We start from the raw sequence: 13,650 nt of genomic DNA on the forward strand, positions 1-13,650 counted from the left end.
ACCTTTCTGAGCCTCAGTTTCCTCACCTGTAAAGTGGGGATAATTATAGAATAGCAGGCTCTCAGTCAAAGTTACTCTTATTGTTACTCTTTTTTTAAATCTTTTTTTTTTAAGATTTATTTTTATTTATTTATTTTGGCTGGGCCGAGTCTTAGTTGAGGCACGTGGGATCTTCATTGTGGAGTGTGGGATCTTTTAGTTGCAGCAAGCGGGCTTCTTAGTTGCAGCATGCAGCATCTAGTTCCCTGACCAGGGACTGAACCCAGGCACCCTGCATTGGGAGCGCAGAGTCCTACCCACTGGACCACCAGGGGAGTCCCTCTTATTGTTACTCTTACCGTACAGAGAATGGGGGCTGTGGGGGGCAATTGGTGGGATGGTTGGTGCAGGGCAGTGGGCATGAGCGCCAATGGCCTGCCTGTCCATTGTGCTTCTCAGCTGACCCGCAAGAACTACATGGTGAAGAACCTGAAGCGCTTCCGGAAACAGCTGGAGCGCGAGGCGGGAAAGCTGGAGGCAGCCAAGTGCGACTTCTTCCCCAAAACCTTTGAGATGCCCTGCGAGTACCATTTGTTTGTGGAGGAGTTTCGCAAAAACCCAGGAATCACCTGGATCATGAAACCTGTGAGTGCCCAGTGCTGGGGACTGGGGAGAGGGGGTGTCCCAGGCACCAGAGCAGGGATCCTCCATTGACACAGGAGTCTGCCAATGGAGAAGGACAGGACTCTGCCTGGGAATTCAGCCTTAGATGCACCATCTGCCTTTCCCTAAAGCTGGGGTCCCCAACTCCCGGTCGGGGCCTGTTAGGAAGCAGACGCACAGCAGGAGGTGAGCAGCGGGCGAGGGAGCGAAGCTGCATCTGCGGCTCCCCGTCGCTCGCATTACTGCCTGAACCACCCCCACCCTCACCCCTGTCCGTGGGAAAAATTGTCTTCCACAAAACCGGTCCCTGGTGCCAAAAAGGTTAGGGAACTCTGCCCTAAAGGACTGACTACATCTCCTCTCTGCAGTGTGTAGACCCAGCACCTATGACTGCTGGTACATAGTAGATGCTCAGTAAATGTTCACTAGATTAAACAAGTGATCCTCAGGACACCAAGGCAGGGAATCCAGAGTCTCTCTTCCTGATATGAATGAAAACAATGGCCAGGGTGTGAGAAGTGCTTTACTTGCATTGCCCCACTTCTTGTAATGGTCCTTGGGAGGAGGTATTACCAGCCCCATTTTTAAAGATGAGGTGCCCGAGACCTATTTATTCAAGCATCCCACAAATGCTTATTGAGCACTTGCCATGTGCCAGGCACAGAACTAGATGGTGGGGATACAGCTCTCAGCAAGTCAGACGTGGGTCTCTGCCCTCCTTGAGGGCAGACAATATGCAGAGGATACATGTGTGATTACAGCTAAGTGTTAATAAGGAGAATGGTGCCAGCAGAGGAAACAGCAGGAGGATTTCCCCCAGCCCTTCAGCAAGTTTCTCTGAAGAAGTGAGAGATTGGGCTCTGAGACCAAACCCCTTGGTTCAAATATTAGCTGTACCACCTACTGTGTGACCTCAGGCAGATTACTTAACTTCTCTGTGTCCCGGTTTCCCCATCTGCGAAGTGAGAATAACTATAGCACCTATCACATAATGTTGTGTGACTAAATGAGTTAACACAGGTACAGCACATATTAGGTCCTCAATGAATGATAGTTGTTGTTATAAGAATTAGTATTGAAAAATAAACAAACAAAAGAAAACAAATAAAGTTTTAAAAAAGAATTAGTATTGAGCTTCAACCTGAAGGATGCAGAGGAGTCAGCCTGGAGAAGGGCAGAGGTAGGGAAGAGCATTCCAGGAAGAGGGAACTGCATGCTCAAAGGCCTTGCATCTGGAGGAAGCCCTAGGTCAAGAAACTGGATGGTGGGCAAGGGTACCAGAGCACCTGCCGGCCCCTCAGCCCTTCCTCGTGCCAGGACTGGCTCTCACCACAATGCCACCATAGCCTTGAATGGCATCATCAAAGCCCCCCCCCCACCCCAGGGGCTTCCCTGGTGGCGCAGTGGTTGAGAATCCGCCTGCTGATGCAGGGTACGTGGGTTCGTGCCCTGGTCCGGGAAGATCCCACATGCCGCGGAGCGGCTGGGCCCGTGAGCCATGACCGCTGAGCCTGCGCGTCCGGAGCCTGTGCTCCGCGGCGGGAGAGGCCACAACAGTGAGAGGCCCGCGAACCGCAAAAAAAAACAAACAAAAAACCCCACCTAGTATTTTCTGGGATTGGAAATGTGCTTGGTAAGGTAGGAGGGGGCAGCCCTCCTTGTGGAGCTGGAGATGGGCTAGTGTTGGCTGATGCAGATTTAGCCAATAGCACAGGTGAGTGGAGGGGGAAACTGGCAAAAAACACCAAATGCTCCCGAAGGAGACAGAGCCAGTATTTGGAGACAGAGCCAGTATTTACCCAGGCCTCCTGAAGTCTCGCCGGAAGCCGGGAAGGCCAGTGAGGGCTCAGAAGGGCGGTAGGCAGAGGAACACTGCAATCCACCGGGTGGATCCCAGTTCCATTATCTCTTCAGACAAATGATAATTTGTGCTAATTGGGAACAGCAATTGCATATTAAGTTGATTCCTTTCCCAGCCCCCGTCTTTGTTAGCAGCAGAGAAAGCTGTAATTAAGAGGAGGAATCTTGGCTCCGTGTGTGTGTGTGTGTGTGTGTGTGTGTGTGTGTGTGTGTGTGTGTGTGTGTGTCCGTGTCCTCTCTCCTGAATCGCTGAGGCACCCTGTCTGGCGTGGAGAGTGGGTGCTTCTAGTTAGAAGCCTGGTTCTGATCCTGATCTGCCACTTATGAGCTGTGTGATCCTGAGCAGGTTACTAAACCCACTCTCAGTCCATTTCCTCGTCTGTAAAACGGCCTTAATGGGTATACCTGCCTTACCTGCTTTACTTGTGAGAGAGTTCAGTGAAGTTACACGGGTTGTATACATGAATTACACAAGCTGTATAAAGGGCTTGGCACTTAGGTGCCCAATAATTCACCGTTTTTATTGTTATCTCTGAGAGTCCAGACAACACTGCCTCTTCCCCCTGCCCCTGGGGAGCACTGGGTCAGTGCTTCCCAAATTTTAACGTGCTCACAAATCCTCAGGGATCCGGTTAAAATGCAGAGCCCCTTTCAGCAGGTCTGGGTGGGGCCTGAGAGTCTGCATTGCTAACCACCTCCCAGGGATGCCACTGGGGCTGGTCCACAGACAACACTTTGAGTAGTGAGAATATAGAGGGGCAGTTCTCAAACCTGAGAATTTTCTGCAAAGCTTATTAAAGCACGCACCCCCAGAGTGTTGGATTCAGTAGGCCTGGTGTGGGGCCTGAGAGTATGCATTTCTAACAAAAATTCCCAGGTGCAGCAGTCAGGGCTCTCCGTGGAAATGGAACCGTTAGTGTGTGTACAAGGAATTGGCTGAGTGACATTGCGGGGGCTGGTAAGTCTGAAATCTGTGAGGGCAGAAAACTCAGGCAGGATTTCTCTGTTACAGTCTTGAGGCAGAATTGCTTTCTTTTTCCAGAAGCCTCAAGTTTTGCTCTTAAGCCCTCACCTGATTGGATGAAGCTCGCCCACATCATCGAGACTGATATCTTTTACTTAAAGTCTACTGACTGTAGGTGTTAATCACCTCTATGAAATACCTTAACAGCAACATCTAGACGAGCATTTGACCAAACAACTGGACACCATTGCCCAGCCAGGCTGACACATGCAATTAACCATCATACCAGGTTATGAGGATGCTGATGGTCTGGGTACCACACTCTGAGAACCACTGGGCTAGATCATTAGCTCTGGGATCCTGTTGTTTGGATTCCTTTGGTGTGGGGAAATGTTAAAAAAGAAAAAATGTTCACATAGTTCACATAGTTGCAGTGGCTGGGCCAGTTGGGACAGCCACCGGCCTGCCTTTGCCCTGAGATGTCTCCTCTGCCCTGTTCCCCAGGGCCTGCGAGCCTTCATCTTCCTCTTCAGTGATGGCCGAGCAATCCTAGAAAGAGGGGTTTGAGTTGGACTCAGAAGGGAGCAGGCAGCATCACCCCCTTCATGCCACCCCATCAGTCTAGTGTAAAACCCATCTCTATCCAAACTTTTTTTTTCCATCTAAGTGTTCTCCCCTCCCACCAGCCCAGGCCCTCTGGATTGTCAGGGAAATGGACAGGACCCAGATCATAGGGACCACGCTTGCTCCTCTAGCCTCCCTTGTGTGGCTAGGAGGCAGGTGCTGGGCTCTCAGGACCCTGTCTGTCGGTCTCTCTGTGTGTCCACAGAACTGGTCTAACACTTGACTCAGGGCTGTGAGCATTCTGGACAACCACTGTGCTGTTCTGGGCTTTGGGGGGGGCCTCTGTCCAAACTGCAGGATGGTAAGAGCTGAGTTTTAACATTCTCTTACACGGGTTTACCCCAGCCAGAGCTTCTCACACTTTTTCACTGAAATCTCCAAGAGTTGGGATGTTTTGGATGCAGATAACAGAAAACCCAACTCACAGTAGCTCGAACAAGAAGGCAGGGGTTCTGAACCGTTCTCTTTGGCGTCTGGTATAATGTGTGGACCCCATCACAGAATAGCATTTTTAAAAGCATAACATAAAGTATGTTTGATTATAAAAGAAAGCAACTATATTGAAAGATAGGTACAAGCTGTGTTTGTCTGGGTCCTCTGAGAAACAGATGCCAAGACAAGATTTAACAGGAACCAATCACGTGGCAGGGACATGGGACCATTGTGAGGGCTCAGACGTCCCCAGAGGGCGGGGCTACTGGAAAGAGGAGATCCAAATGAGGTTCTGTTCACAGGGGAAAAAAGAGAATCGTTGCTGGGGAGACCACCAACCGCATCTGCAACACCCACTGAATGCCCCGTGATGAACGGGCCCGAGGGGCAAGGCAGGGGGAGGCAGGCGGTGAAGGGCTATGAGTGGCCACAGGTGGTACAAAATCAAAGTATGGTTCATTTTAATAATCCACTAATATTGTTTTCCAATCAATAACATATCTTTTAATAAAAATATTTTCCTCCCGAATCATCAAGTAAGATTGATGCTCCCATATGTAGCACTGTGTTTATCACATGGTTCTGTTTACGCCCTCACACTTTGCAGGAGCTGAATGAGTCCCAGGCTTGTGAAAGACAGATTTGACCAGGCTGGATTTGTCACCTACTGGCTGGGTAACTTTGAGCAGAGTGCTTGGCCTCTCTCTTCCTTGGTTTCCTTGGCTGCAAAATGGGGATAATATTAATGCCTACATACAAGTGTTTTAAAAAGCTTTAATGAGGATTGGAAGTTGGGTTTCAGCTGTGGTGGCGAAGGCAGCTACCAGTGTAAACCCGGGGCTGAGAATTTTCTACAGTGACTATGACTTGTATAATAATAATAATAAAAGTTTTCGGGCTTCTCTGGTGGCGCAGTGGTTGAAAGTCAGCCTGCCGATGCAGGGGACATGGGTTCGTGCCCCGGTCTGGGAAGATCCCACATGCCGCGGAACGGCTGGGCCCGTGAGCCATGACCACTGAGCCTGCGCATCCGGAGCCTGTGCTCCGCAACGGGAGAGGCCACAACAGTGAGAGGCCTGCGTACCGCAAAAGAAAAAACAGTTTTAAAGTACTGTACAGACACACAAGGTTACAAGCACTCTTAAAGGATAGTCACATGGCTAGCTGTTATCTGTAGGTCAAGATTGAGCTCAAAGTTGCTTAAGAGTACCTCCCATCAGGAAACTTGCATAAGCCTCTTAGATAGCCTCATCCACCAAAGGGCAGACAGCAGAAGCAAGAAGAACTACAATCCTGCAGCCTGTGGAACAAAAACCACATTCACAGAAAGATAGACAAGATGAAAAGGCAGAAGGCTATGTGCCAGATGAAGGAACAAGATAAAACCCCAGAAAAACAACTAAATGAAGTGGAGATAGGCAACCTTCTAGAAAAAGAATTCAGAATAATAATAGTGAAGATGATCCAGGACCTCAGAAAAAGAATGGAGGCAAAGATCGAGAAGATGCAAGAAATGTTTAACAAAGATCTAGAAGAATTAAAGAACAAACAAACAGAGATGAACAATTCAATAACTGAAATGAAAAATACCCTAGAAGGAATCAATAGCACAATAACTGAGGCAGAACAGATAAGTGACCTGGAAGACAGAATGGTGGAATTCACTGCTGCAGAACAGAATAAAGAAAACAGAATGAAAAGAAATGAAGACAGCCTAAGAGACCTGTGGGACAACATTAAACGCAACAACATTCACATTATAGGGGTCCCAGAAGGAGAAGAGAGAGAGAAAGGACCTGAGAAAATATTTGAAGAGATTATAGTCGACAACTTCCTTAACATGGGAAAGGAAATAGCCACCCAAGTCCAGCAAGTGCAGAGAGTCCCATACAGGATAAACCCAAGGAGAAACACACCAAGACACATGGTAATCAAACTGGCAAAAATTAAAGACAAAGAAAAATTATTGAAAGCAGCAAGGGAAAAATGACAAATAACATACAAGGGAACTCCCATAAGGTTAACAGCTGATTTCTCAGCAGAAACTCTATAAAGCCAGAAGGGAGTGGCATGATATACTTAAGGTATTGAAAGGGAAGAACCTACAACCAAGATTACTCTACCCGGCAAGGATCTCATCCAGATTTGATGGAGAAATCAAAAGCTTTAAGACAAGCAAAAGCTAAGAGAATTCAGCACCACCAAACCAGCTCTACAACAAATGCTAAAGGAACTTCTCTAAGTGGGAAACACAAGAGAAGAAAAGGACCTACAAAAACAAACCCAAAACAATTAAGAAAATGGTAATAGGAACATACATATTGATAATTACCTTAAAGGTGAATGGATTAAATGCCCCAACCAAAAGACACAGGCTTGCTGAATGGATACAAAAACAACACTCATATATATGCTGTCTACAGGAGACCCACTTCAGACCTAGGGACACATACAGACTGAAAGTGAGGGGATGGAAAAAGATATTCCATGCAAAAGGAAATCAAAAGAAAGCTGGAGTAGCAATACTCGTATCAGATAAAATAGACTTTAAAATAAAGAATGTTACAAGAGACAGGGAAGGACACTACATAACAATCAAGGGATCAATCCAAGAAGATATAACGATTATAAATATATATGCACCCAACATAGGAGCACCCCAATATATAAGGCAACTGCTAATAGCTATAAAAGAGGAAATCGACAGTAACACAATAATAGTGGGGGACTTTAACACCTCACTTACACCAATGGACAGATCATCCAAACAGAAAATTAATAAGGAAACACAAGCTTTAAATGACACAATAGACCAGATAGATTTAATTGATATTTATAGGACATTCCATTCCAAACCAGCAGATTACACTTTCTTCTCAAGTGCGCACAGAACATTCTCCAGGATACATCACATCTTGGGTCACAAATCAAGCCTCAGTAAATATAAGAAAATTGAAATCATATCCAGCATCTTTTCTGACCACAACGCTATGAGATTAGAAATCAATTACAGGGAAAAAGACGTAACAAACACAACCACATGGAGGCTAAACAATACGTTACTAAATAACCAAGAGATCACTGAAGAAATCAAAGAAGAAATCAAAAAGTACCTAGAGACAAATGACAACGAAAACATGATGATACAAAACCTATGGGATGCAAAAGTAGTTCTAAAACCTATGGGATGCAGCAAAAGTAGTTCTAAGAGGGAAGTTTATAGCAATAAAAGCCTACCTCAAGAAACAAGAAAAATTTCAAATAAACAATCTAACCTTACACCTAAAGGAACTAGAGAAAGAAGAACAAACAAAACCCAAAGTTAGCAGAAGGAAAGAAATCATAAAGATCAGAGCAGAAATAAATGAAATAGAAACAAAGAAAACAATAGCAAAGATCAATAAAACTAAAAGCTGGTTCTTTGAGAAGATAAACCAAATTGATAAACTATTAGCCAGACTCATCAAGAAAAAGAGGGAGATGACTCAAATCAATAAAATTAGAAATGAAAAAGGAGAAGTTACAACAGACACCACAGAAATACAAAGCATCCTAAGAGACTACTACAGGCAACTCTGTGCCAATAAAATGGACAACCTGGAAGAAATGGACAAATTCTTAGAAAGGTATAACCTTCCAAGACTGAACCAAGAAGAAATAGAAAATATGAACAGACCAATCACAAGCAATGAAGTTGAAACTGCCATTAAAAATCTTCCAACAAACAAAAGTCCAGGACCAGATGGCTTCACAGGTGAATTCTATCAAACATTTAGAGAAGAACTAACACCCATCCTTCTCAAACTCTTCCAAAAAATTGCAGACGAAGGAACACTCCCAAACTCATTCTATGAGGCCACCATCACCCTGATACCAAAACCAGACAAAGCTACTACAAAAAAAGAAAATTACAGACCACTATGACTGATGAATATAGATGCAAAAATCCTCAACAAAATACTAGCAAACAGAATCCAACAACACATTAAAAGGATCATACAACACAAACAAGTGGCATTTATCCCAGGGATGCAAGGATTCTTCAATATATGCAAATCAATCAATGTGATACACCATATTAACAAATTGAAGAATAAAAACCATATGATCATCTCAATAGATGCAGAAAAGGCTTTTGACAAAATTCAACACCCACTTATGGTAAAAACTCTCCAGAAAGTGGGCATAGAGGGAACCTACCTCAACATAATAAAGGCCATATATGACAAACCCACAGCAAACATCATTCTCAACGGTGAAAAACTGAAAGCATTTCCTCTAAGATCAGGAAGGAGACAAGGATGTCCACTCTCACCACTATTATTCAACATAGTTTTGGAAGTCCTAGCCACGGCAATCAGAGAAGAAAAAGAAGTAAAAGGAATACAAACTGGAAAAGAAGAAGTAAAACTATCACTGTTTGCAGATGATAGTATACATAGAGAACCCTAAAGATGCCACCAGAAAACTACTAGAGGTAATCAATTAATTTGATAAAGTTGCAGGATACAAAACAGAAATCTCTTGCATTCCTATACACTAATGATGAACAATCTGAAAGAGAAATTAAGGAAATACTCCCATTTACCATTGCAACAAAAAGAATAAAATACCTAGGAATAAACCTACCTAAGGAGACAAAAAACCTGTATGCAGAAAGCTATAAGACACTGATGAAATAAATTAAAGACGATACAAACAGATGGAGAGATATACCATGTTCTTGGATTGGAAGAATCAATATTCTGAAAATGACTATACTACCGAAAACAATCTACAGATTCAATGCAATCCCTATCAAATTACCAATAGCATTTTTTACAGAACTAGAACAAAAAATCTTAAAATTTGTATGGAGACACAAAAGACTCCCAGTAGCCAAAGCAGTCTTGAGGGTAAAAAGCAGAGCTGGAGGAATCAGACTCCCTGACTTCAGACTACACTACAAAGCTATGTGATCAAGACAATATGGTACTGGACCAAAACAGAAATATAAATCAATGGAACAGGATAGAAAGCCCAGAGATAAACCCACACACCTATGGTCAACTAATCTATGACAAAGGAGGCAAAGATATACAATGGAGAAAAGACAGTCTCTTCAATAAATGGTGCCAGGAAAACTGGACAGCTACATGAAAAAGAATGAAATTAGAACACTTGCTAACACCATACACAAAAATAAACTCAAAATGGATTAAAGACCTAAATGTAAGACCGGACGCTATAAAACTCTTAGAGGAAAACATAGGAAGAACACTCTTTGACATAAATCACAGGAAGATCTTTTTTGATCCACCTCCTAGAATAATGGAAATAAAAACAAGACTAAACAAATGGGACCTAATGAAACCTAAAAGCTTTTGCAAAGCAAAGGAAACCATAAACAAGACGAAAAGACAACCCTCAGAATGGGAGAAAATATTTGCAAACGAATCAATGGACAAAGGATTAATCTCCAAAATATATAAACACCTCATGCACCTCAATATTAAAAAAACAAACAACCCAATCCAAAAATGGCCAGAAGACCTAAATAGACATTTCTCCAAAGAAGACATACAGATGGCCAAGAAGCACATGAAAATCTGCTCAACATCACTAATTATTAGAGAAATGCAAATCAAAACAACAATGAAGGATCACCTCACACCAGTTAGAATGGGCATCATCAGAAAATCTACAAACAACAAATGCTGGAGAGGGTGTGGAGAAAAGTGAACCCTCTTGCACTGTTGGTGGGAATGTAAATTGATGCAGCCACTATGGAGAACAGTAGAGAGGTTCCTTAAAAAACTAAAAACAGAATTACCATATGACCCAGCAATCCCACTCCTGGGCATATACCCAGAGAATACCATAATTCAAAAGGACACAGGCACCCCAATTATCATTGCAGCACTATTTACAATAACCAGGTCATGGAAGCAACCTAAATGCCCGTTGACACACAAATGGATAAAGAAGATGTGGTACATATATGCAATGGAATATTGCTCAGCCATAAGAAGGAATGAAATTGGGTCATTTGTAGAGACGTGGATGAATCTAGAGACTGTCATACAGAGTGAAGTAAATCAGAAAGAGAAAAACATATATCGTATATTAATGCATATATGTGGAACCTTGAAAAATAGTACAGATGAACCGGTTTGCAGGGCAGAAATTGAGACACAGATGTAGAGAACAAACGTATGGACACCAAGTGGGGAAAGCGGTGTGGGGCAGGGGTGGTGGTGTGATGCATTGGGAGATTGGGATTGACTTGTATACACTAATATGTATAAAATGGATGACTAATAAGAACCTGCTGTATAAAAAAAAATAAATAAAATAAAATTTCAAAAATTAAAAAAACCCCACAAAGTTGAGTAACTTGTTATACTTTATATCCAACCTCAGTGTCTACCTTTGCAAAATTTTGGGATTAATGGTACATGGAACCTAACTGAGACACTGTGATTTAAATAAGAGAGGATTTTTAATTCGAATTAAGTACATATAGGATTCCAGCTTTAGTGGGCATTACTGTCTCCCCAGTATCCATTCCATTGTGGATCCCCCATTCTATAGGGTAGATTCCATTTGGACTGAGTTTTTCCAGGTGATCCCATCTGTATCGTCCATGTTTTCCTGTCTCATGACTAAAATTCTCTCACTTCCATTTTATGAATTTTGTCAAGTGGCCCCTTAGTTATCTATAAATGCGTAATTCTAATTACACATAATTCCAGTGTTTCCATTTGGTTTTTGGAGGCTATCTTTAAGGAGTCTGAGATTTTCTGTCCCTTTTCCTGTTGACAAAGGGAGAAAAGCAAAACAATTTCTATAGTAGTATCATATGCAGTAGTTTTCTTGTAGTTATGCCTCCACATAATTATAGCCAACATTCAACTGTCCCTTAAGAAAATTCATGATATGGCTTTCTAAACAGAATTTAGAAACTAATTAATTACAATACAAAAGACTTCTTTACCAAAAATACATTCAAGGGCTCCTTTTAAAAAGCAAACTTTTGTTGCACATAATTAAAGAATCATAGACCTTGATGGGTCTTTTATGATCTTCTTTACAAATAAATTGAAATGAAGTATTCTTTTCAAGGGAATGATCACTTTGTTATTTTCACCCAGTGTTTTCACCCAGTGGGATCTATGTAGTCATAATAAAGAACGAGGCCATTCTATACGCGCTGAAATGGAGAGGTGCTCAGGATAGAATGTGAAGTTGAAAAAGGTGCAAGCTGATCAATCTTAGCATCTCTAGATGTGGAGCAACCAGACAATTGTGATGGAATAGCACCAGCTGTGTATTCTTGCCAAGAAGTGGAACCTGAATCTAACCAAACCTCTAGAGCTAAGTTTCATTTATAGGAAATACAAAGAGGAATACTTTATTTTATTTATTTATTTATTTTTGCCGTACGCGGGCCTCTCACTGTTGTGGCCTCTCCCGTTGCGGAGCACAGGCTCCGGACGCGCAGGCTCAGCGGCCATGGCTCACGGGCCCAGCCGCTCCGCGTTATGTGGGATCTTCCCAGACCGGGGCACGAACCCGTGTCCTCTGCATTGGCAGGTGGACTCTCAACCACTGTGCCACCAGGGAAGCCCAAGAGGAATACTTTAAATGATGCCACAAGGAAACAGACAAACCCAGAATATGGAACAGTGCACAGGACAATTGGTTTGTACAACTAGTCAATGGCAGGGGGAAAGGAGAGAGGACTGTCCTCAATTAAAAGAGACTTAGGTGTCATAACAACCAAATGCAATGTAGGGAGCTGTTTAGGTCTGGACTTAAACCTATTATAAAAGGACAATTTTGAGATAATCAGGGGAATTTGATTATGGATTGAAGAATCAGGTGCTAAGACATCATTATTAATTATGTCTTGTATGATAATGGTATTATGGTTACATAGCAGAGTGTCAATTTTTTGGAAACAAGATGCACACTGAAGTCTGTAAGGGTGAAATAACATGACATCTGGGATTTGTTTTAAAATGAAAGTTTGATAATTTTGAATTTGTGTATTGGGAGTATGTACCTCTCTCTGCTTTTGATATGTCAGAAAATTTTAATGAAAAGTAGTAAATAGAAAATGCAAGGTAAAAACAAAAGCTTTAATGAGGAAATGTGTGTAAAATCCTTGTGCCTGGTTCATAGTCGAGAAGTATCAGCTGCTAATATTACCATTGTTTAGGAACTATTCCCCTAAAGTTCTGTTTCTGTTGCTGCATCCCAAAACTCCGCCTGAAGACTATGGGTCAGTGCCTTTTCATTGCTTACTCTAGGTCATCTCTCACAAAGTGCCCGGTCAAGTCTTTGCACAGCTGTGACCTGTTGGAAGCCCTGGATGCACACTGAGTAACTGTTTTCCAAAAGAGCTGTGCACGTGTGGCTGCCCCTGCGCCACTGCCAATGCTCCACTCTTCTGGGCACCCCATCTTCTGGGCACACACAACCCTGAACCAGGGTGCACAGCATGCAGGCAGAGCAGGGCTGGGTTTTTAGCTCCACTGCCCCCACCGCTGGGAGCCCTTCTTGCAACAACCCACGGCCATGCCTGATGGCCCCGCCCGCCTCACATTGTACCAAGAGCCTCGCTTTGACCAGCTGGGCCGTGCTCAGAGGAGACGAGAATGAAATGAGAGTTTGCTCAGGCTGGGTGCATTTATGCTGGAGAAAAAATGACTGCGGGGCACTTGCTCAGTGGCTGCAAATAACCAAAGGGCTGTTCTGGAGCCCAGGAACCAGATTTGTTGTAGGAGGCCTAGAGGCCAGAACCAGGCAGGTGAATTTTAACTCAATACAGGTTAGGCTGTGAAAGTTCCATGAGGTCTGGGTTACTGCTATAGCATAAAGCCAAGCACACAGTAGGCACCTAATATGTACCTTCTGGATGAAATGACTGCTTAATAGAGCTATCCTGCTGTGGAATGGGCTGTCCGGGGGTGGGGGAAGGTAGTGAGCTCCCTGGCACTGTGAATGTGCAAGGTCAGGCAGGTGACCGTTGTGAAGGGATGTCACAGAGGGAGCAATGCCTTTGGTGCCTGCTGCCCTGCATGGTATGAAAGATTCTCCCAACCCCTAGACTCTGTGAAGCTTTGAATCATCCATGCTGGGAT

General features: G+C 43.5%; 1 protein-coding gene across 2 annotated transcripts in view; it reads left to right on the top strand.

Annotated features, from left to right (window-relative positions):
* TTLL9 (tubulin tyrosine ligase like 9) overlaps positions 1-13,650 on the top strand; it is a 66,084-nt gene that overhangs the window by 27,616 nt on the left and 24,818 nt on the right. For both annotated transcript variants that reach the window (XM_059038277.2, XM_067014227.1), the window contains exon 5: positions 439-624. In XM_059038277.2, coding sequence (XP_058894260.1) covers positions 439-624 — 186 coding nt within the window. The remainder of the gene's footprint in view (positions 1-438; positions 625-13,650) is intronic.

This window comes from Kogia breviceps, chromosome 14 (genome assembly GCF_026419965.1).
Source record: "Kogia breviceps isolate mKogBre1 chromosome 14, mKogBre1 haplotype 1, whole genome shotgun sequence".
Lineage (NCBI taxonomy): Eukaryota > Metazoa > Chordata > Mammalia > Artiodactyla > Physeteridae > Kogia > Kogia breviceps.